The sequence below is a fragment of the Saccharomyces kudriavzevii genome (genome assembly GCF_947243775.1).
Source record: "Saccharomyces kudriavzevii IFO 1802 strain IFO1802 genome assembly, chromosome: 14".
Lineage (NCBI taxonomy): Eukaryota > Fungi > Ascomycota > Saccharomycetes > Saccharomycetales > Saccharomycetaceae > Saccharomyces > Saccharomyces kudriavzevii.
The window spans coordinates 598,530-619,640 of NC_079285.1; the positions used below are offsets into that span (position 1 = coordinate 598,530).

Genomic DNA, 21,111 nt, shown 5'->3' on the forward strand with positions numbered 1-21,111 from the left:
TTTTTCCCTTTATAGGCAATTAAGAAACAAAGAGCGTGATACAAAAGAATCTTCTTAAAAAAAAAAAAAAGAAACTATAAAATGTCGGATTCACAACAATCAATAACTGTATTGGAAGAGCTTTTCCGAAAGTTGGAGGTCGCCACATCTGAAACAAGAGATGGTATTTCTTCAGAGCTTTCCTCGTTTTTGAACGGTAACATTATTGAGCATGATGTTCCAGAAGCTTTTTTTGATGAATTTCAGAAAGCTATTCAAAATAAACAAAAGGCGCTTAACACGTTGGGCGCCATTGTTTATATAGCCAACGAAACTAACTTGTCTCCCTCTGTTGAGCCATACATAGTAGCCACGGTTCCCTCCGTATGCACTAAAGCAGGTAGTAAAGACAATGACGTCCAACTCGTCGCCACTAAGGCACTGAAAGCCATTGCTAGCGCTGTTAATCCGGCTGCCGTTAAGGCATTCTTGTCGCATCTGATTCATGCCCTGGAAACTACTAGCAGGTGGAAAGAAAAAGTTGCTGTTCTTGAGGTAATTTCGACGTTGGTAGATGCCGCGAAAGAGCAGATTGCCCTAAGAATGCCAGAATTAATTCCAGTTCTTTCTGAATCGATGTGGGACACCAAGAAAGAAGTCAAAGACGCTGCTACGGCGACCATAACAAAGGCCACTGAGACTGTTGATAACAAAGATATTGAAAGATTCATTCCGAAATTGATTGAGTGTATTGCTGATCCAAATGAAGTACCTGAAACAGTTCATCTTTTGGGTGCAACTACTTTCGTTGCAGAAGTGACTCCGGCCACTTTGTCTATTATGGTTCCTTTGCTGGGCAGAGGTTTAGCTGAGAGAGAAACTTCTATAAAACGTAAATCTGCCGTTATCATTGATAATATGTGCAAATTGGTTGAAGATCCTCAAATCGTTGCCCCTTTCTTAGGGAAACTACTACCAGTGTTAAAAGGCAATTTTGCTACCATTGCTGATCCTGAAGCACGTGAAGTTACACTGAGGGCTTTGAAGACCTTGAGACGCGTGGGTAATGTTGGTGAAGATGATGTATTACCAGAAATATCGCATGCTGGTGATGTTTCCACAACACTAGGCGTCATTATGGGATTACTTGAGGCTGAAAAAGTCGCCCCCAGGTTTACCATCGTCATTGAATATATAGCCGCCATTGCTGCAAATTTGATTGATGAAAGAATTATTGATCAGCAGACTTGGTTCACTCATGTTACACCTTATATGACTATTTTTCTGCATGAGAAAACGGCGAAGGAAATACTAGATGATTTCAGGAAGAGGGCTGTGGATAACATTCCAGTAGGGCCAAACTTCCAGGATGAAGAAGATGAAGGCGAAGATTTATGTAACTGTGAATTTTCTCTGGCATACGGTGCCAAAATTTTACTAAACAAAACTCAATTGAGGTTGAAGAGTGGCAGAAGATATGGTCTATGTGGGCCCAATGGTGCGGGAAAATCCACTCTAATGCGCTCCATTGCTAATGGCCAAGTTGACGGTTTCCCCACTCAAGATGAATGTCGCACCGTTTATGTGGAACACGATATCGATAATACGCATTCAGAAATGTCCGTTCTAGATTTTGTTCGTGCCGGTAACATAGGGTCTAAGGATACTATCACTTCGAAATTAAAAGAGTTTGGTTTCAGCGATGAAATGATAGAAATGCCAATTGCGTCTTTATCTGGAGGTTGGAAAATGAAATTAGCTCTGGCAAGAGCTGTGTTGAAAAATGCCGACATTTTACTACTGGATGAGCCGACGAATCATCTGGACGCTGTTAATGTGCAATGGTTGGTTAATTACTTAAATAATTGCGGTATTACATCAGTGGTCGTTTCTCATGACTCCAATTTCTTAGACGAAGTCTGTCAATACATCATTCATTATGAAGGTCTTAAATTAAGAAAGTACAAGGGTAATTTATCAGAATTTGTTCAAAAATGTCCCACAGCACAATCATATTATGAGTTGAATGCCTCTGACTTAGAATTTCAATTCCCAACTCCCGGTTATCTAGAAGGTGTCAAAACAAAACAAAAGGCAATTGTCAAAGTGAACAATATGACCTTCCAATATCCGGAGACAACTAAACCGCAAGTCTCAGATGTCACTTTTCAGTGTTCTTTATCTTCTAGAATTGCAGTCATTGGACCTAATGGGGCTGGTAAGTCTACTTTAATTAACGTTCTCACTGGTGAACTGTTGCCAACTAGCGGTGAAGTATATACGCATGAAAATTGTCGTATCGCTTACATTAAGCAACATGCCTTTGCTCATATTGAATCACACCTGGACAAGACCCCATCCGAATATATTCAATGGAGATTCCAAACCGGTGAAGATAGAGAAACCATGGATAGAGCCAATAGGCAAATAAATGAAAATGATGCGGAATCTATGAACAAGATCTTCAAAATCGAAGGGACACCAAGAAGAATTGCCGCAATTCATTCGAGAAGAAAATTCAAGAACACGTACGAATACGAATGCTCCTTTTTTCTTGGTGAAAACATTGGTATGAAATCTGAAAGATGGGTTCCAATGATGTCCGTCGACAACGCTTGGTTACCACGAGGTGAACTGGTTGAATCTCACTCTAAAATGGTTGCTGAAGTTGATATGAAAGAAGCTCTGGCTTCTGGTCAATTTAGAGCCTTAACGAGAAAGGAAATTGAGTCACATTGTGCAATGTTAGGCTTGGACGCTGAGCTGGTTTCACATTCAAGGATTAGAGGTTTGTCGGGTGGACAAAAGGTCAAATTAGTACTCGCTGCCTGCACATGGCAGAGACCACATTTGATTGTTTTAGATGAACCTACCAATTATCTGGACAGAGACTCATTGAGTGCTCTGTCGAAGGCTCTAAAAGCCTTCGAAGGTGGTGTCATCATTATTACTCATTCGGTAGAGTTTACCAAGAATTTAACTGACGAAGTTTGGGCAGTTAAGGATGGTAAGATGACGCCTTCTGGTCATAATTGGGTCGCGGGACAAGGCGTCGGTCCAAGAATTGAAAAAAAAGACGATGAAGGTGATAAATTCGATGCAATGGGCAACAAAATTAGTAGTGGAAAGAAAAAAAACAAGCTCTCTTCTGCAGAATTGAGAAAGAAAAAGAAGGAAAGGATGAAGAAGAAGAAAGAAATGGGTGATGAATACGTGTCATCCGATGAAGATGTGTAATTTGATCTCCCATTTCCGGCTTACTTATATATTTTTGGAACAACATGTGCATCCCCTTTTACGGAAGTTTTCATATTATTCTTTTTTTAATGTTTACATTTTTATTTATAGTTTTCAGAAGAAAAGGAAAAATAAATAAATCTCAGCGGCTAAAATTTTTATGAACATTCAAATATAAGCGATGCACCCAACGAAAGTATATAGGCGACGAATTTAAGAAAAGACGTGAAGATATTATCCAGAAAGGAATGCAAAAGGTCTTTATTATATATCTCGCGCTGTTAACACTAAGCCTGGCGACAGCTCCATTTCAGGTGCAATGTCCTAGCTCTCCACTTATTAGAGAAGCAAAAGTAAGTTGAATGTTTTGCAATTTTAACACGTGTAACCTAAAACTAACTAAATCTATCGAAAAAATTGTTTCCCAATTTTTGAATTTATATATCTATTAGAATGAACTCTGTTCCGAGGAAAGCTTATATTTAAGGACGAAAGAGATTAAAACGAAAAATAAACTAATGGACTTTTTAGAATCTTTGACTGAAGCGAAGTTTAATTCGAAGTTCTACAAACGTGTGCGGAAAGATCCTCCAAAACTTGGAATCGCCATATCAGGTGGTGGTTATAGATCCATGTTGATAGGGACAGGATTTATCACCCAAATGAATGATTATGGATTGTTTGAGTACTCGGACTATATCGCTGGCTTGTCAGGCGGAAGTTGGATCTTGATGGATTTAGTGGTCCAAAATTTTGAAGTAGGCTCTTTATTGAAAGAATGGGACCTTGACGAAGATCTTCTCCCAGGCATACCAGAATTCGATATTTCCGAAGAAGATATTGTTACCAATGCAAAAAAGGAGTATAGTGAGAACGATATAAGGATCAAGAAACGTGAAGTGAAAAAAACGCAAATTACAAGTTTTTCTGAGTTTTATGATCAGGTAGAGTTGGTTGCGAACACCATTGGAGAAAGGTCAGAAGAATGTAGGTTAACAAAGAGAAATTTGAATCCGCTAACAAGGCTTAAAAGAATATTTTTTCCGAATAACACATTTACTGAAACTGATGCAAAGATTGAAACCTTCAAAACGGTACTAGATTTTTATAAGAATTTGCATTTGAAGACTAAGCCTAAAAAAATGGAAGGTTTCCAAATATCGTTCACGGATTATTGGGGCAAAGCAATTGTTCAAAGGTTGAAAAAAAGCTTTGAGGTCCACAACCATAACTTCTCCTTCTCAAAACTTGTGCAATCGTCCAAAAAATTTAAAGAGTGCAGTGTTCCCATTCCCATATTTATTGCAAATTGTAAAAACGGTCTTCTTTCGAATGTCATTTTTGAATTCACGCCTTTTGAATTTGGCTCATGGGAGGATATCCTTAGACTTTTCGTTAAATTGCCCTATCTAGGTTCGAAGATAGTTTTAGGAAAAGCTGTGAAGTGTGTTAATAATTTTGATGACCTGGGTTTTATAACTGCAACTTCTTCTTCAATATTCAATAATGTGCTAATTTTCATATGGAATCTGGCCTCTCAGTCTTCAAGAGACGCCATGAAGGCACTCAATATGGTCATGGGGATTTTTGGGCTAGGTAAAGAGGAAATATTCAGCATCTCGAAAGACTCTTCGAGATTAGAGACGGATTATGCCGTGTACCAGCCTAATCCTTTCTATCTTTATCCGGGAAAAGATAATGTTTTAACCAGCAAAAATCATCTGTACCTTGTAGATGGTGGTGAAGACGGTGAAAATATTCCCCTCAGGACGTTGGTTATTCCTGAGAGGAAATTAGACGTGATTTTTGTCCTTGATTCCAGCTCAGATATTGACAACTATCCAAATGGTTCTAAGTTGAAAAGAATATTCGAAAAGTTAGATGAGGAGAACATCCATTACCAATTTCCCAACAATGTAAAGACCTTCTCTCATCCCATTGTTATAGGCTGTAACGCAATAAAAAGGCCCGGGCATGATTCCTTTTTGCCTATTATAATTTACCATGCAAATTCTTACCATGGACACGTATCTAATACCTCTACATTCAAAATAACCTATAATCAGTCTGAAGTTGAGAGTATGCTACTCACTGGGAGAGAAGTGTTTAGCAATGACTACGATATTCATTATAAAAATTGTCTAGGCTGTATACTGACTAAAAGAACAATGGACAGGCTTCCCAAAAAAAAGAAATTTTCTCCATTTTGCTTACAGTGCTTCAAGGATTACTGCTACTCATGAGAGAGTAAGCTTTTTCTACTGAATTAATCATGTCTATTATTTACAGGTCTCTTTTTGGTCAGTTCGAAACGCTTGCATATAAAGTTGGAGAAGCGAAACCTTTTTTTTATTCATGTTTTTATTATATAGCAGCTTGGTTGTGAGAACGATGATTGCTAATTGAGAATATAGTAAAAAACATCAGTTTTTGGAGCCAATTTCGTTTAAAAACTTTTCAAGTTCTTCATTTTCCATCTTATCAGAAGAAGCGATCTGATGGCATCTAATATTATGCTTTTCAAATATTGTTTCATCGATTCTAATTTCGCCGTTCTTCAGGTATACAATATCTGTAATGAATTCCTCCCATTCAAATTTAGCATTTTCTAAATAAATACCCTTAGATTGTCTATAACCTATTATTGCTCTGGTCATAGAATCGACGATCATTTGAACATAGTGCAAACCGTCCAGACCGAAAACCTCTCTATCATACTTGTTGTTTATGAGCAAAACTTTTTTCGTTTCAGTCGACTCCAAAATTACTTCGGCAAGATTACCAAGAATAAGGATTGGCATTAAACTTGTCATCAAAGAACCGATGGAATAGACCACCATGTCGGCCCTTCTCACTTTAGAAATGGCTCTTGGATTTCCCATTGGTTTGATCTCTTCGCCATATGGGTTTATATATAGAATTCTATTTACTGGCGCAGGAAGATTCTGAGATCCATCAAGTTTATCGAAATGCAACTGTGAATTTTTCAGTTCTGGAAGAATATAGATGGGATTGGCATACTCTTCTTCAGCTTCCTCTTCTTCCTCTTCATCATCCAGGAGGATTTTCAAATGATCGTCATAAGAGCCAAGTAGATGGATAAATTTAGCGGAATGGGCTATGCCGTTTGCTTTTGGAACAGATTTTGAAGGATGCGATATCTGCGATTGACCGGTTATCATCTCACCATTCGTCAACAAAGCTGAAATATGATGTGTGTGGTTAGTGTTTATGCATGGAATAACGTGAACGAGAGAGCTACACCTCCCAATTCTCATCATTAGTTCTATGGACGCGTCAAGGGAGCCCAAAAACAATCTAGCGCCAGTTAAAAAGAAATTTCCGATGGATGCACTTTCAAATTGAAAGGGATTCGAGTGCTTGATCTTTTTCAACAGCTCTGCTTGCATATGAATGATGAAAGAGCGGCACATTTCCTTAACTTCTACTGAAATGCTTTTCCATATAGGGTGTGATCCTTCAACTATTTCATTCCATTCTTTTTTCGCTTGCACCTTGTCATTAGGCAACCTATAGCCAAATAATTTAACAAGTTGTTCATCTTGAAGAAGCCTCACTATCCTAGATCTAATGTCACCGATAGCTGGCCCACCTACTATCCGCAGAATTTCACTTGTAGACCCACCATTATCTGATATGGGCAAAATGTACGTTAGCTCACGTCCCTTTGAAGTGGAAATGTTCGAAAAGCAAGGTGTTAAAGAATTTGTGGCAGTCCCACCAGAGCATACAACAACGTTCATTTGGCGGTAGAGTATTTTGCCAAACTCTGCTGTTCCGTCCCCTTATTCCTTCGAGAGACAGACGTCCCTTCTCCTCTCTTACATAGTCCGCTCTGGATGGCTTACAAGGATAAACCCACACACCTCAGTATACGACGCCTTTTCATGTACCAGTAGTAGCTTGCATATATACTATTCAACCATTACAAATTGAAAACTCACTTTTCACTGTTGCTGGCAACCTAGTACATATACACAGCACTTCTTTTTGCTTATGTTTTATAAGGCAACTTCGGTTAAGATTTTTTTTTTCTAGGTGAATAAAATTTTCGAGATTTGTCGCATTGCGTAATTTTTCTATCACAAATTGGAAAAATAAAATGCTTTTCCACTACTCTATTGTTTATTATCATAATGGAGTGCAGATAATCTTGAAATTTTGTTGAATATCAAAGGCTCGAGCAGCACAAATTCTATCTACGTACGAGGAAGATGGTTAAAGCTGTCATTTTTACCGATTTCGATGGTACTGTTACTTTAGAAGATTCTAACGATTACTTAACTGATACTTTGGGTTTCGGCAAAGAAAAGAGATTGAAGGTCTTCGAAGGTGTGTTGGATGATACCAAGTCCTTTAGACAAGGTTTCATGGAAATGTTGGAATCGATCCATACTCCTTTCCCTGAGTGTATCAAGATCTTGGAAAAGAAAATTCGATTGGATCCTGGTTTCAAAGACACTTTTGAATGGGCTCAAGAAAATGGCGTTCCTGTCATCGTTGTTTCCAGTGGTATGAAGCCAATTATCAAGGTTTTGTTGACTAGATTAGTTGGACAAGAATCTATTCATAAAATTGACATTGTTTCTAACGAAGTCGAGATCGATGCACATGATCAATGGAAAATCATCTATAAAGATGAAAGTCCTTTTGGACATGACAAATCTAGAAGTATCGATGCTTACAAGAAGAAATTTGAATCTGCTCTGAAACCAGGTGAAGAAAGACCTGTTTACTTTTATTGTGGTGACGGTGTTTCCGATTTAAGTGCTGCAAAGGAATGTGACTTGCTATTCGCTAAAAGAGGTAAAGATTTGGTTACTTATTGTAAGAAACAAAGCGTTCCATTCCATGAATTCGATACTTTTCAAGATATCTTGGCCAGTATGAAGCAAGTTCTCGCTGGAGAAAAGACAGTCGCTGAATTGATGGAAAATTAACAAATGACTCTCATCTTCCATGGCGCGCCAAGAAGCTTTACTAATGTGTAATTGTTTATTTAATTATGCATGTACATATGCCGTATGCTTGCTTGGTTTATATATCCTGAAAATGGCCTCTGTCAAAAAAGAAAAGATCCGTATCGGAAACAGCATGCTTACCGCCGAAGCTTTGACGGAAGAACAACGACTTTCAAAGTAGTCCATAGAGCATCGAATGCGCTGAAAGAAAAAGAGAAAAGGGAAATCAGGAGCTGACTTCTAGTGATAGGAATGAGATGTATTCAATTTCCAAAATATTTACTAGTTAAACACTTTCTGCCATTTTTAAATTGTGTTGATTACCCCAATTTTATATTTTGTATAAAAGAGTGAATGCTCCCCTAATAAACTCCATTCTTGCACAATGCAAAGACTCGCAGTGGATTCAAGCAACATTGTGCGTTATTATTCAACACAAAATGAATAAAATAAAAGTTGTCAATCCCATCGTGGAGATGGACGGTGATGAACAAACAAGAGTTATTTGGAAGCTTATCAAAGAAAAGTTGATATTGCCATATCTAGACGTGGATCTAAAATACTACGATCTTTCTATCCAGGAGCGTGACAGGACTAATGATCAGGTTACAAGGGATTCAGCTTATGCGACCTTAAAATATGGTGTAGCCGTCAAATGTGCTACTATAACTCCGGATGAGTCCAGAATGAAGGAATTTCATTTGAAGAAAATGTGGAAATCTCCGAACGGAACAATTAGAAACATCTTAGGTGGAACAGTCTTCAGAGAACCTATCATTATCCCCAAAATACCTCGTCTGGTTTCCCACTGGGAGAAACCAATAATAATAGGTCGCCATGCTTTTGGTGACCAGTATAGAGCTACTGACATCAAAATAAAAAAGGCAGGTAAATTGAGATTGCAGTTCAACTCAGATGATGGTAAAGAGAACATCAATATAAAAGTTTATGAATTCCCTGAAAGAGGCGGAGTTGCAATGGCAATGTTCAACACAAACGATTCCATTGAAGGGTTTGCGAAGGCATCCTTCGAATTAGCTCTCAAGAGAAGGCTACCCTTATTCTTTACGACCAAAAACACCATTTTAAAAAGCTATGACAATCAATTTAAAGAAATTTTCGATAAGTTGTTTGACGCAGAATATAAGGAAAAATTTCAGGCTTTAGGCATAACATATGAGCATCGCTTAATTGATGATATGGTGGCACAGATGTTAAAATCCAGGGGCGGTTTCATTGTCGCCATGAAGAATTATGATGGAGATGTTCAATCCGATATTGTAGCACAAGGATTCGGCTCTCTTGGTTTAATGACGTCCCTCTTGATCACTCCAGATGCTAAAACATTCGAAAGTGAGGCTGCCCACGGTACGGTGACACGCCATTTTAGACAGCATCAAAGAGGTGAAGAGACATCAACAAACTCAATAGCATCAATATTTGCCTGGACGAGGGCCATCATACAAAGAGGCAAAATGGACGGTACAGGCGATGTCGTGAAATTTGGAACCTTATTGGAGAAGGCTACTTTAGATGCAGTACAGAAGGACGGGAAAATGACGAAAGATTTGGCTTTGATGCTCGGAAAGACCAATAGATCATCATATTTAACCACAGAAGAATTTATTGACGCAGTATCCAAAAGGCTCGAAAGCACGATCCATAACATTAATGAAGGCAAAAAAAGCATGTGCAAACTGTAAATTAGCCAGGAAAAACCGTGTCTGATTTAAGGCTGCAGCCGCCCTGGCTTGGGAGTGCATGTGCTAAAAAAGAGGACTCTACGATATCACAAGTACGTCTATACAATAAATTGATTCTAAACAATATTCAGCTTACTATAAGCCCTTACTTCATTATCACAGCTGACACATGTACCAAACCCTTTATAACCGAGCGATATCCTGCACTCATCACATAAAGCGAGGCACCGACAAGGCCAAGTTACAATATTTCTCTTGTTGACTTTGCAGATTATGCAAGAAAGATCAATATTATCCATTTCATCGCAACCATCAAGCGGATAATCGAACTTGAAACCTGGTTCTTCATCCCTCATATCTAAACGTTTGTGTACATGCGTAGCACTCTTATGATGTAAGAGACGTTCAATGACCACATCAACTAGTACACCTTCTGAATTTTTCTTACCGTACTGTGATCTGGTTAACGGCCCCTTGATTTCGTTATGCTCATCCATTTTGTACTTTAAAATGGACCACATAGAAACATTCCAAGCTATTTCCTTCAAATTATCGAAATCAACAATATTGCTTGACAAATGTGTCAACTCTTTTTCTTCTTCTATAACTAGTCGGCTGTCACCGTCATCGTCAAACCCTTCATCTAGAGCACTATCTTTGATATGTTTAGGAGGAACATAGTCTCTTGACGAGTCATCTTCAGGAAGTAATAGCTCCCCGTATCTGAGATCAATTTCGGGATCGCATTCTTTGATATCCGGTTTATAAAAAAACTTTTTATAGTTCTTTTCCGTAACATATCTGTTTAAATCTATCCTGCTAGACTTTTTCACTTCTGGCTTATGATCTATATTCGTTTCCAGATTTTTATTCCAAAGATGATTTCTCAAGAGTCGAAAGTACTTCAAAAGTATGGCTTTTACTAATTCGAACAAACCCAGATACGTGTTAATGAAGCCCGGTAAGTGAGAACCGGTGGTAATTTCCTTATGAGGTAGTAAATCCTCTGGTGTCGACTGAAGTTGGTTCAAATGCCCGCTGACCATATAACTATTACTCAGCGCGGAAACTTTATCAGTGGTTTTTTCGGTATCTGATCTTTTAGACAAGTTGTGGTCCCTTGATGTCAAAAGTAGACACAATGAAAGAGCTACTTCATTGAATTCCTCTTCTCCACTGTAATCACTTGATCTCCACCACTTTTCTAAAGCCCATATAGACCTCGAATGTATTAATCGGAAGAGATTGCCGGTGAAAAGAGCCTTCAAGGAAATGCCTATAGATGCCAATAGGATAACGAAAATATAAAAAAAATTAGGGAAGTAATTGTGGATGAGACAGATGTTGATAAAATCAAATCCGCTCAAATAAGTTCTAGCGATGAAGGTTATGAAAAAGCCGACGTTTAATGCAGAATCTGCAAATAGCCTATAAGATCTCATATGAAGCAGTTCTACTAAATGGATTAATAGTCTGTGAGAGACTGTTCCCAGAAGTTCAACGTTATCGCCTATATGTTTCTGCCCTGCAGATAGCTTGGATATGATGAAGAGATTCAATGACAAGCCCCATAAAGAAAAGTCGGCGCACTTTAATAGTAAGGCATTTGTCGTTGAAGAAATAAAAACCTCAACACAATCAGACAAAGCTGTGAAGAAATAAATGTTCAGGGCATAGACATCCCCATCATCTGTGCGCAATTGATGTATGTAACCGAACTGACCCAGAATTTGTGAAAGGGCGTTAATCAGTGACAGAATAGCTATTAAATGAAGCAAGGTTTTTGACCAAGGTGGTAAACGAATGCTTGTTGAATTTGATCTCAGAGAAGACATTACAGATAATCTATTCAATATGATGGCGGTACTATAACATAGAACAGCATATTTACTTACTGAATACGAAAAAAACATTTTGATGCCTGCACTAATTAGTTCCAAAGTAGTGAAATCACCTTTCTGCAACATTTTCTCAAAAGAGTTAAAACTGGAGACCGTCGTATAGTTTAGACTTTGCAGACCCTCTGGTTCTTGAATGATATGCTCTACGGTGCTGATATTTCCCGTACTATTATGAAAGGCGCCAAATACATCTCCGTGATACAATAATCGCTTGACCTTCTGTATAATATTTGTAGGCAACATCCGAACATATATAGAGCCCTACGTATTGATTATCTCTAGAAATTACATCTCTTCGGTGACTTTCTGTTAAGTCAACCATTCCTTACATACATCACTAAAAGCTTTGGGCAGGGTAATGAAGGCATATATGAAACTTTATTTTCCCGGACATTATACTAGGCGGTTCAAGATTACAAAATCAGATCTTGACTTGACATGTATGATTTGTGATTTTGAGTGAGTTTATTTGAAATTTATAAATATATATATTTATTATGGTTATTATTAGAAATTCTCATCTATAGCACGTTTTTGAGCCTCATTTAATGATATCGGGTAGTCTACTTTATATTTTACAATCAAATTACCTCTTTGAGATGGGTTCTTTGGGGTTGGCATACCTTGCCCAGGATATGTAGAAGTCTGTGAAGGTTGAACAGGTTGCACTCTTGACAAAGGTAATGTTCTACCATCGATTGTTTGAATAGTTTTCGAAAAACCGAGTAATGATTCCTTGAACGATAGCGGCAAAGTGTAAATCAGGTCATCACCGTCCCTTTTAAAGTTTGGATGACCCTTCTCTTGAATGACAAACTGTAAGGTTTTTCTACGACCTGTCTGCGAATTAAAATCACCTTGATTCTTGTATGTTATTTTAGTACCTGCTTTCCAGCCTGGTTTTAATTGAATATCGATCTGTGTCTTTTCAGCAGCCCCGTGTGGACCCTTTCTTCCAATTTTAAACGATTTCTTTTTACCGACGAACAAGTCTTCGAGACTAACTGGCAAATTAACTTGAACTGTTTCTTCCTCTGCATATGTGGGAGAGCTTGATGCTGATCTAAATCCACCAGGCATACCTCCAGGCATACCGCCATGCATACCTCCAGGCATACCTCCCATGCCACCGTGCATACCGCCAGGCATACCTCCCATACCACCCGGCATACCTCCCATATTAGCTCCACCTCCAGATGAGAAACTGAATCCACTGTCATCACCACCACCGAATGGGGAGCTGCCGCCAAAAAATTGTGAAAAAATGTTGAAAGCGTCTTCATTGCTAAATGCATGACCGCCGGAGAATCCGCCAGCTCCGCCAGCTCCACCAGGGAACCCGCCAGCTCCTCCAGCGCCGCCGGGACCACCTGGACCGAAACTTGGGCCACCTGATCTGGCAGCTTCAAGACCATATTGGTCATATATTTCCCTCTTTTGGGCGTCATTCAAAATTTCGAAGGCTTCTGATATCTCTTTGAACTTTTCAGTATCACCTGTTGGTTTATCTGGATGATATTTTAGAGCTGCTTTTCTATAACCTTTTTTTAATTCTTGCTCATTAGCAGTTGGAGATACTCCAAGTAAATCGTAAAGTTTTGTCTCCTTGACCATTATTGATTGTGTATAGTATACTCTATTATATTAATGTGAGTGAAAAAAAATACCTCAAAATGCAAACAGTTTACTCCTAATTCTTGAAAGGACTATAGATATTTATACTATTCTAAGTGATTGGAAGAATTGATGAGAATTTATTCAACGTAAGTTAAGAAGTTTCGACAAGATGCAATACTCTAAAAAGGATTAACGATATATAGCAGGGGGAGGAGAAGGCTATGCAATATATATCAAATCTCGAACCGTTTGTTAGGGAGTCTGTGTTGACAGTCGTTGAAAAACCCGTAAAAGGATAGAACCATCTTTTTCCAGAAGTTTCTGGAACTTTCACATAGGAGCCGAGGGTAACACCTATCGCTCAGCATGTAGAAGAAATTACGAATATTTCTGATTAAGCTAGAGGGTGTGCAAGATTACTTTACCGTTAAAGTGCCATCTACCGCGATAGCCACATTGTTCATATTTTGAAGGACCTTCTGAATAATGTCCGTTATCTTAGTGTCTGCTGGTTACGACCATACGATAAGATTTTGGGAAGCTCTTACCGGGGTTTGTTCAAGGACAATTCAGCATTCCGACTCGCAGGTCAATCGGCTAGAAATTACCAACGATAAAAAGCTTCTAGCCACAGCAGGTCATCAGAACGTACGGCTTTATGATATTCGGACGACAAATCCCAATCCCGTAGCATCTTTTGAAGGTCATCGAGGGAACGTTACCTCCGTGTCTTTTCAACAGGACAATAGATGGATGGTGACATCTAGTGAAGATGGGACAATCAAGGTGTGGGACGTGCGTTCTCCATCCATTCCCAGAAATTATAAACATAACGCGCCGGTAAATGAGGTGGTGATACATCCTAACCAAGGCGAGTTAATATCTTGCGATAGAGATGGTAATATAAGGATTTGGGACTTGGGGGAAAATCAGTGCACCCATCAATTGACGCCCGAGGACGACACTTCCCTTCAGTCTCTATCAATGGCAAGCGATGGCTCGATGCTGGCCGCAGCAAACAGTAAAGGTAATTGCTACGTATGGGAAATGCCAAATCGTACTGATGCATCTCACCTCAAGCCGGTGACTAAATTTAGGGCACATTCTACCTACATAACTAGAATTTTATTATCATCCGATGTGAAACATTTGGCGACGTGTTCAGCGGATCACACGGCTCGTGTGTGGTCCATTGATGATGATTTTAAATTAGAAACGACATTAGATGGCCATCAAAGATGGGTTTGGGATTGCGCATTCAGTGCTGACAGTGCGTATTTAGTAACGGCATCTTCTGATCATTATGTTAGGTTATGGGATTTATCAACAAGAGAAATTGTCAGACAGTATGGTGGACACCACAAGGGGGCCGTGTGTGTAGCATTGAACGACGTATAGCTTGTAAATTGCAAATCGTCAGACTCGAAGAGAAGAGATTACCTATGGTTTTCTTTATTGCGCATCCTTCGTATCAATTAAAATTTTCAGAAAGCTAAAGCAGTTCCACCATATATATATATATGGATAAAAAGAAGGCCAAGCATGCGCCGCATATATATATATATATATATATATATATAATCTGTACGTGCTATTGAAATTTTTTGTTCCGCAATACGCGGGGAGTTTGACTACTTGCATGATATTTTTTTTTCTTTCCTTGATATTTATATTTACAGGTTCGATTCTTGAACATATTATACGTGCATATATATCGCACAAGAAAAACAATCAAAGCTTGCTCAAGAAGGCTTGTTTGCTTCTAGCAACAACTTGAACTTTATTCTTGATATAGTCAAAACGTCTAAACACAATTGACTTCTTTCCAATTTTAGAGTCAATGGTGCTATCTGTCTCAGGGAAGACCGGCTTTAAATATTTTCTACGCAAATGTACCTCTTCAGATAAAGTCAGGACATCACAAGCGTCCTTGAAAAGTGCCTTGATGGCATCTCTATCTTTCTTGGTTTCCAGGCGTTGGTATTTTTCTAGATCCTCTATTAGTTTCATCTTCAAAGCTTGTTTCTCTTGTTCAGAGACATACTTGCCTAATTCTAGCTTATTATTGAAAGAAGTTGACGAATCCAAAAGGTCGCTACACTTTTCAATCTCGGACAGACTTTCTGTCAACTTCTCGTTTGTCCAATTCTCTCTCTTTGCTTTTAAACGCTCTTCTGTTTTCAAATAGTATTTGCTGTTAAACTTTGCATCTTCAAAAGGGAATCCATTCTTCAAAGAAGCCCTTACGCGAGTTAAATATGATGTTGCTAAATCCATATCCTTTATATCCAGCTTAAGTTCTTCCAGAAGAACTTTACTCAGTTTCTTCTGTAGTTCTCTTCTTTTGAACTCTCTACCTTCCAAGCGTTTTATAATATCAGGTTTCGCCAAGTAATCACTTCTAGATATAGATTTCTCTTCCTTGGAAGCTGCCCTTCTATTAGTTAGTTCAAAATGGCCAAATCTCCTCGAGGTTGGCTCAAAATGAGGAGATGGCAATTTTAAATCGCGACTTAAAGCTACACCAATAAATTTTCTCTTTGGATGAAAGGGATCAAGATAGTAACGAACAACACCAGGTTCCAAGGCGAATATGGTATGATCCTTCCCTATGCCAACATTTTCCCCCGGATAGAACTTCGTTCCTCTCTGTCTCATAATTATTTCACCAGTAGAAACGTCTTGGCCTTCATACCTCTTCGGGCCTAGTCTTCTACCTGCAGAGTCTTTCATGCTTGTTCTCGAACCGGCAGCTCTTTTAGTGGCATTACGCACCTGGATGAATATACCGGACACATTTTTTTGATATGAAATACCGCATGTATCTAGCAACGCAAAATTCCACATGTTCTAACCTTTGGCCAATTTACAATATTTTGCTCCCGCCCTATATGACTAACCTTCCAATGAACTAATTTGATCCTCTGAATGTCTACCGTTAGCTGAGTCTAGGACAACTTTTCGAAGATCAATCGCCGATCGACTGTAATTGAAACACCCAGTCATAACGAACAAAACTTACATGGCTGGTAGAAGCGATATCTATGGCACCGCAAAGAAACGTTTCTGTAGCGTGTTTTTACAGTACTACGTAATATGATAAGTACTTTTTAACATAACTGTAATATGTGATGGTCTTCTTTCATTCATGGCCGGATAGGCACTTTAATGAGGCCTCTTCTTGCTCGTTTTAAATGACTCGTTGTTCAGCGAGGGAAATGAAGAAAAAAGCGAGCACTGGACTGAAAAATTTCCTAAGTGCTTCATGAGCTCGAGAATAGTTTAAAGGGGCAGAGAGATTTATAAACATAAGTTAACAGGAAATGTCTGACCAACAAAGAGGTTTAGAAAACGTATGTTTCATTGATACGACAAGCGAAGTGAAGAGGAGTTTATAAAGTTAAGCTTAAAATGAAGTCATTAGGGTAAAAAGCCATCAGTGAACGGTGAGTCATGATTAAATATTATCTTCGGTCAGCTTACTTAGCGTGCTTCCATGAGCTGAATGGGTTCTAGAAGCGGTTGATACTGGTCATTTGCTGCCTGTCGAAACATGACAGATTGATTTTTTCCCCAAAATGACGCTGTTATTCAAGATTATCTACTACATTAAAATTGTTGGCTTATTCGGCTTCCAACCTGCTATAAATTATTCGTTTCCCTCTCATTATGAAATTTAGTTGCTTTTACTAATATTTTTCATTGTTGTAGAATAATCGAAGTAGATCGAGATCGAGATCACCCGTTCGTCGCCAGATGGGTGATGATCGTGATTATGAAAGAGATAACCGCTCGTCCCGCGGATCAGGTAATTACAATAATAGACATAAGTTCACGGATAAGTACAGAGGAAACAGAGATAAAGGTGAATATAGAGGAGGTAGAGAGAGGCCCGGCAACAGAGAAAGAGAAAGATTCAATAAAAGAGAAGCTCCTAGATCTAGAGACCGGTACGACGATAGATACAGAGGGAGAGATGAAAGTGGTCGTTATGGGGAGAGACGTGATGATTATCCTAGAAGCTTTAAGGCCAGACACAATCCGCGCGATGACAATAGGAGAGGTGGATTTACTGGCATTGGAGTAAGAGGAGATTATGGTCCTTTGTTAGCACGTGAATTGGATAGTACATATCAAGAAAAGGTTAATAGGAATTATTCCAACAGTATATTCGTGGGTAATTTGACTTACGACAGCACCCCTGAAGACTTGACTGAATTTTTTTCACAGATAGGCAAAGTGGTCCGCGCGGATATAATTACTTCAAGAGGACACCATAGAGGTATGGGCACAGTAGAGTTCACTAATGCAGATGATGTTGACAGAGCCATCCGCCAGTACGATGGGGCGTTCTTCATGGATCGTAAAATATTTGTGAGACAAGATAATCCGCCACCTTCAAGTAATACTAGAGAAAGAAAGGGACTTGATAGAGGGGAGTCTAATCAAAACCGAAAAGCTCACGAAATCATTATTAAAAATCTACCTTCTTCTATTAATTGGCAGGCCTTGAAGGATATGTTCAAGGAATGTGGAAATGTTGCGCATGCTGACGTGGAACTGGACGGCGATGGAACTTCTACTGGCTCTGGGACAGTGTCCTTCTATGATATCAAAGATCTGCATAGGGCGATTGAGGAATACGACGGCTATGAAATAGAGGGTAATGTCCTAGATGTCAAGTCTAAGGAAAGTGTACATGATAACGGTAATGAGGACGATATTGATATTCCCATGGAAGGTTCTCACATCAATGAAGAGGCCCGTAAATTTACTGAAAATGTCGTTGGGGGAGGTGAAAGAAATAGTCTGATATACTGCAGTAATTTGCCATTCTCAACTGCAAAGAGCGATCTTTATGACCTTTTTGAGACCATTGGAAAGGTCAACCATGCTGAATTAAGGTATGACTCAAAAGGAGCGCCAACTGGAATAGCTGTCGTTGAATACGATAACGTCGAAGATGGAGACGTCTGTATTGAAAGGCTAAATAACTATAACTATGGTGGTTGTGATCTAGATATATCTTACGCTAAACGCCTTTAAAACAATACTTTGCTATATGCTTTCTTGTCTCGAGGACGCGTTAAAAGTATTATTTGTCGTGTATTCTAGTCTTTTAATTATATACCGTCATTCTGTATACGTATAATTTTGAAAAGGATCTGAAAGGCTTTTGATAAATATTAGTGAGGGCAACCCTTATATGGACAACGCCATTCTGTCTCATAAAGTTTCCGCAAAAACATTACGAGTGAATCTTGAAGTGAATCTTGATAAATATGCGACTTTGTAAAAACAAAAGATACTGTATGGAGGGAGTTCTAGGAGACTTGTACGACGTACATAAATGATCTTATTACTACAAATTGTAATTGCTGCTGTTATTTTGGATGATACTTATTTTTCATCAAGTTCCCTTTTTTCCACTTGTCGATAAATTGTTTGACAGCAGAGAGTGAACAGTTTCATACATTCCCAAGAAAATAGCACCGCCGGCACTGATCCACATTGTTCGAGGTCCCACTCCACTAAAAAACACAGCGGCGCCTTCTTCTCTATAAATCTTAACGATTACGTTTCCAAGTGAAGTGCTTTTTTTGTTAAGCATAAGCCTGGTTTTCAGGAAATCCAGTGGCGTTGTTGTTGCTGCTGCAATTCCGCCCGCGATTGAACCGCAAATAGCCCCTTTCCATGGCTCCACTTGGGTTTGTTCATTCGCTTTAGCCCAAGTCTTTTTCAAATACTCGTACAAAGGAAATTGTATACAGGTAAATGGTATCTCCCTCATAATAGTGGTAGACCACCCTCGGTAGAGATTTTTCCTCAAACCTTCCTTGTTGCCGTTTCGTAGAATTGACTGCAATGTCTGCCAGGAAGAATTCGTGGAATGTACCTGGGTCCTTTGCTTAACAACTTCTGCAGGAACACGAACAAGACATGCACAAATTTCACCAATAGAAGAGGAAAGCATGTGTGTTGTTGTATCAACGAATTGCTCAGATCCTGGTGAGTATAATTTGCTGATATATGGCCTTGATTTCACTTTCATATAATCATAGCTGATAAAAAAAAGGGAAGCTCCTGGCGCTGATGCTACAACAGCACTTCCTAAGCCACGATATATGCCTTTGTACCCTCCATTAGCAAAAAACCCACCCTTAGCTTGAAGTCTAGTTTTAATTGTATCTATAGGGAAGAAAACCAAGTCTGTGGATGTGCCAGCTGCAGCGCCACTAAGCAAGGATAAAAAGAAAGTATTCATAGTTTATTTTTTCACACCAAATTCTAATTCATTTGGAAATTTAAGCATATGAAGATCTTCAAGACTAAGCAATGGGTGAAATTTCGTTGGTCTCGAAAACTTTCGAGGGTGTATTTCATTGTCAACATGTTTCTACTTATATAAAAAAACAGCTTCAGGAAGCGAGAAAAAAAAAGTTCGCGCTTGCACCACATCATTGCCTTCTTTAGCCGCATTAGTAGATGAACTAAAACAAGAATGCTATCCATAATATGTAAATTTGTCTCTCTATGACACGTTTATGCCTACACATTAGATGTAAAAAGAAAAATTCGCTCCTTTTATGGTATTAATCAAGTAATAACCTATGTACTATACAGTGTCAAGAAGACCCTCGATTAATTTAACTTAACTAATAACGAGTCAATGTCAACTTCAATAATTGGTGCAGTAGCCGCATTTGAAAATTGACGGGTTCTTGATTCAGCCTCCTGCTGTTTTATTTTTCTCAGCCTATTCAAAGAGCCGAACCCAGATACTTCTCTATTCAACTTAAATGGCTGTAAGAAAAAGTTACAAACAGAGAAAGACTCACCCAAAGTTGCTATTTCATGAATAATATCTTCAACACAGATGATTCCATGGTCTCCTAACTGTTCTTCAACGATGTTATTGTCATTAAGAACTATTTCATGAGATTCTGAATCATTCTCAGCCTTATACATTATTTTACCTCTCTTTTGAATCAAAGAACGAATAGAAGATAAAGAAGGTTTTCCAATTACTACGTATGGTGCAATAACTTTGAGCAACGGATATACATGTTTGGTCAATTTGATGAAAACACCGGTGTTAGTTTCTACCAGTCTTAGCAAAGATAAAATCTTGAATGCTTTATTTGGGATATTTACAGCAAGCGGACCTCTCACTCTAACAACGAAGAGTAAAGCAGGTTCACCGCCGTAAGTAGTCTTTTCTCTGATCAAACCATCGTCTTCTTCATCATCGTCTTCCTCCAAATCAACAGATTTCTCATCAACATTTTTGGGTTTTTCGGTTATTCTCAGAATAAAATCTTTACCGGAAGCAATATGCTGTGTAACATTCTTAGCTTTCTTGTCTTCTAATATAGAAACTCTTTTGATCCTCTCCTTTTCTCTAGAAGTGGCCAGGGTCTTCGCGACTATACTTTCAGCTCTGACAAACTTGTTTTTATTACTTCTCTTCTTCTTAATTTGCTCTTCCTTCTTCTTCTTTGCCAGTTCTTGTCTGTCGATTCTAGTTCTATCGGCATTCCTTCTCTTCCTTAAAAGGATCTCGGGATTAGAGTTAAGATTTTGCATTTTGGTCTCTTGGGCTGAAGACATTGTGATTTAGTTTTCTTAATCTTCTGTTTCTTTTAGCTCCTTCTTTCACAAAGTTTCTGCTAGTATTATTAATCGAGATTT

The 21,111-nt window shown here is 38.7% G+C and overlaps 12 protein-coding genes across 12 annotated transcripts; 6 read left to right on the forward strand and 6 right to left on the reverse strand.

Moving 5' to 3' along the window:
• Nucleotides 1-81: 81 nt before the first annotated feature.
• On the forward strand, nucleotides 82-3,216 carry HEF3 (translation elongation factor EF-3; the record flags this gene model as incomplete). The annotated part of the gene is made up of 1 exon (XM_056230908.1): nucleotides 82-3,216. The coding sequence occupies one exon, from the start codon at nucleotides 82-84 to the stop codon at nucleotides 3,214-3,216; it is 3,135 nt and encodes a 1,044-aa protein (XP_056084780.1).
• A 248-nt stretch (nucleotides 3,217-3,464) lies between these two features.
• SPO1 (putative carboxylic ester hydrolase) lies at nucleotides 3,465-5,459 on the forward strand (the record flags this gene model as incomplete). The annotated part of the gene is made up of 2 exons (XM_056230909.1): nucleotides 3,465-3,569; nucleotides 3,669-5,459. 2 exons carry the CDS (start codon nucleotides 3,465-3,467, stop codon nucleotides 5,457-5,459), a joined length of 1,896 nt encoding a protein of 631 aa, XP_056084781.1.
• Nucleotides 5,460-5,639: 180 nt separating this feature from the next.
• Nucleotides 5,640-6,980, reverse strand: SKDI14G3090 (uncharacterized protein; the record flags this gene model as incomplete). Its single annotated transcript, XM_056230910.1, has 1 exon — nucleotides 5,640-6,980. The coding sequence occupies one exon, from the start codon at nucleotides 6,978-6,980 to the stop codon at nucleotides 5,640-5,642; it is 1,341 nt and encodes a 446-aa protein (XP_056084782.1).
• A 471-nt stretch (nucleotides 6,981-7,451) lies between these two features.
• PYP1 (putative phosphoric monoester hydrolase) lies at nucleotides 7,452-8,177 on the forward strand (the record flags this gene model as incomplete). Its single annotated transcript, XM_056230911.1, has 1 exon — nucleotides 7,452-8,177. One exon carries the CDS (start codon nucleotides 7,452-7,454, stop codon nucleotides 8,175-8,177), a length of 726 nt encoding a protein of 241 aa, XP_056084783.1.
• A 461-nt stretch (nucleotides 8,178-8,638) lies between these two features.
• IDP3 (isocitrate dehydrogenase (NADP(+)) IDP3) lies at nucleotides 8,639-9,901 on the forward strand (the record flags this gene model as incomplete). The annotated part of the gene is made up of 1 exon (XM_056230912.1): nucleotides 8,639-9,901. One exon carries the CDS (start codon nucleotides 8,639-8,641, stop codon nucleotides 9,899-9,901), a length of 1,263 nt encoding a protein of 420 aa, XP_056084784.1.
• Nucleotides 9,902-10,017: 116 nt separating this feature from the next.
• ASI3 (putative ubiquitin-protein ligase ASI3) lies at nucleotides 10,018-12,045 on the reverse strand (the record flags this gene model as incomplete). Its single annotated transcript, XM_056230913.1, has 1 exon — nucleotides 10,018-12,045. One exon carries the CDS (start codon nucleotides 12,043-12,045, stop codon nucleotides 10,018-10,020), a length of 2,028 nt encoding a protein of 675 aa, XP_056084785.1.
• Nucleotides 12,046-12,309: 264 nt separating this feature from the next.
• SIS1 (type II HSP40 co-chaperone SIS1) lies at nucleotides 12,310-13,416 on the reverse strand (the record flags this gene model as incomplete). The annotated part of the gene is made up of 1 exon (XM_056230915.1): nucleotides 12,310-13,416. The coding sequence occupies one exon, from the start codon at nucleotides 13,414-13,416 to the stop codon at nucleotides 12,310-12,312; it is 1,107 nt and encodes a 368-aa protein (XP_056084786.1).
• A 489-nt stretch (nucleotides 13,417-13,905) lies between these two features.
• LST8 (TOR complex subunit LST8) lies at nucleotides 13,906-14,817 on the forward strand (the record flags this gene model as incomplete). Its single annotated transcript, XM_056230916.1, has 1 exon — nucleotides 13,906-14,817. The coding sequence occupies one exon, from the start codon at nucleotides 13,906-13,908 to the stop codon at nucleotides 14,815-14,817; it is 912 nt and encodes a 303-aa protein (XP_056084787.1).
• Nucleotides 14,818-15,150: 333 nt separating this feature from the next.
• On the reverse strand, nucleotides 15,151-16,266 carry MRP7 (mitochondrial 54S ribosomal protein bL27m; the record flags this gene model as incomplete). Its single annotated transcript, XM_056230917.1, has 1 exon — nucleotides 15,151-16,266. One exon carries the CDS (start codon nucleotides 16,264-16,266, stop codon nucleotides 15,151-15,153), a length of 1,116 nt encoding a protein of 371 aa, XP_056084788.1.
• A 476-nt stretch (nucleotides 16,267-16,742) lies between these two features.
• HRB1 (mRNA-binding protein) lies at nucleotides 16,743-18,465 on the forward strand (the record flags this gene model as incomplete). The annotated part of the gene is made up of 2 exons (XM_056230918.1): nucleotides 16,743-16,772; nucleotides 17,131-18,465. The coding sequence occupies 2 exons, from the start codon at nucleotides 16,743-16,745 to the stop codon at nucleotides 18,463-18,465; spliced, it is 1,365 nt and encodes a 454-aa protein (XP_056084789.1).
• Nucleotides 18,466-18,829: 364 nt separating this feature from the next.
• PET8 (Pet8p) lies at nucleotides 18,830-19,684 on the reverse strand (the record flags this gene model as incomplete). The annotated part of the gene is made up of 1 exon (XM_056230919.1): nucleotides 18,830-19,684. One exon carries the CDS (start codon nucleotides 19,682-19,684, stop codon nucleotides 18,830-18,832), a length of 855 nt encoding a protein of 284 aa, XP_056084790.1.
• Nucleotides 19,685-20,061: 377 nt separating this feature from the next.
• On the reverse strand, nucleotides 20,062-21,030 carry RLP7 (Rlp7p; the record flags this gene model as incomplete). The annotated part of the gene is made up of 1 exon (XM_056230920.1): nucleotides 20,062-21,030. One exon carries the CDS (start codon nucleotides 21,028-21,030, stop codon nucleotides 20,062-20,064), a length of 969 nt encoding a protein of 322 aa, XP_056084791.1.
• Nucleotides 21,031-21,111: the final 81 nt, after the last annotated feature.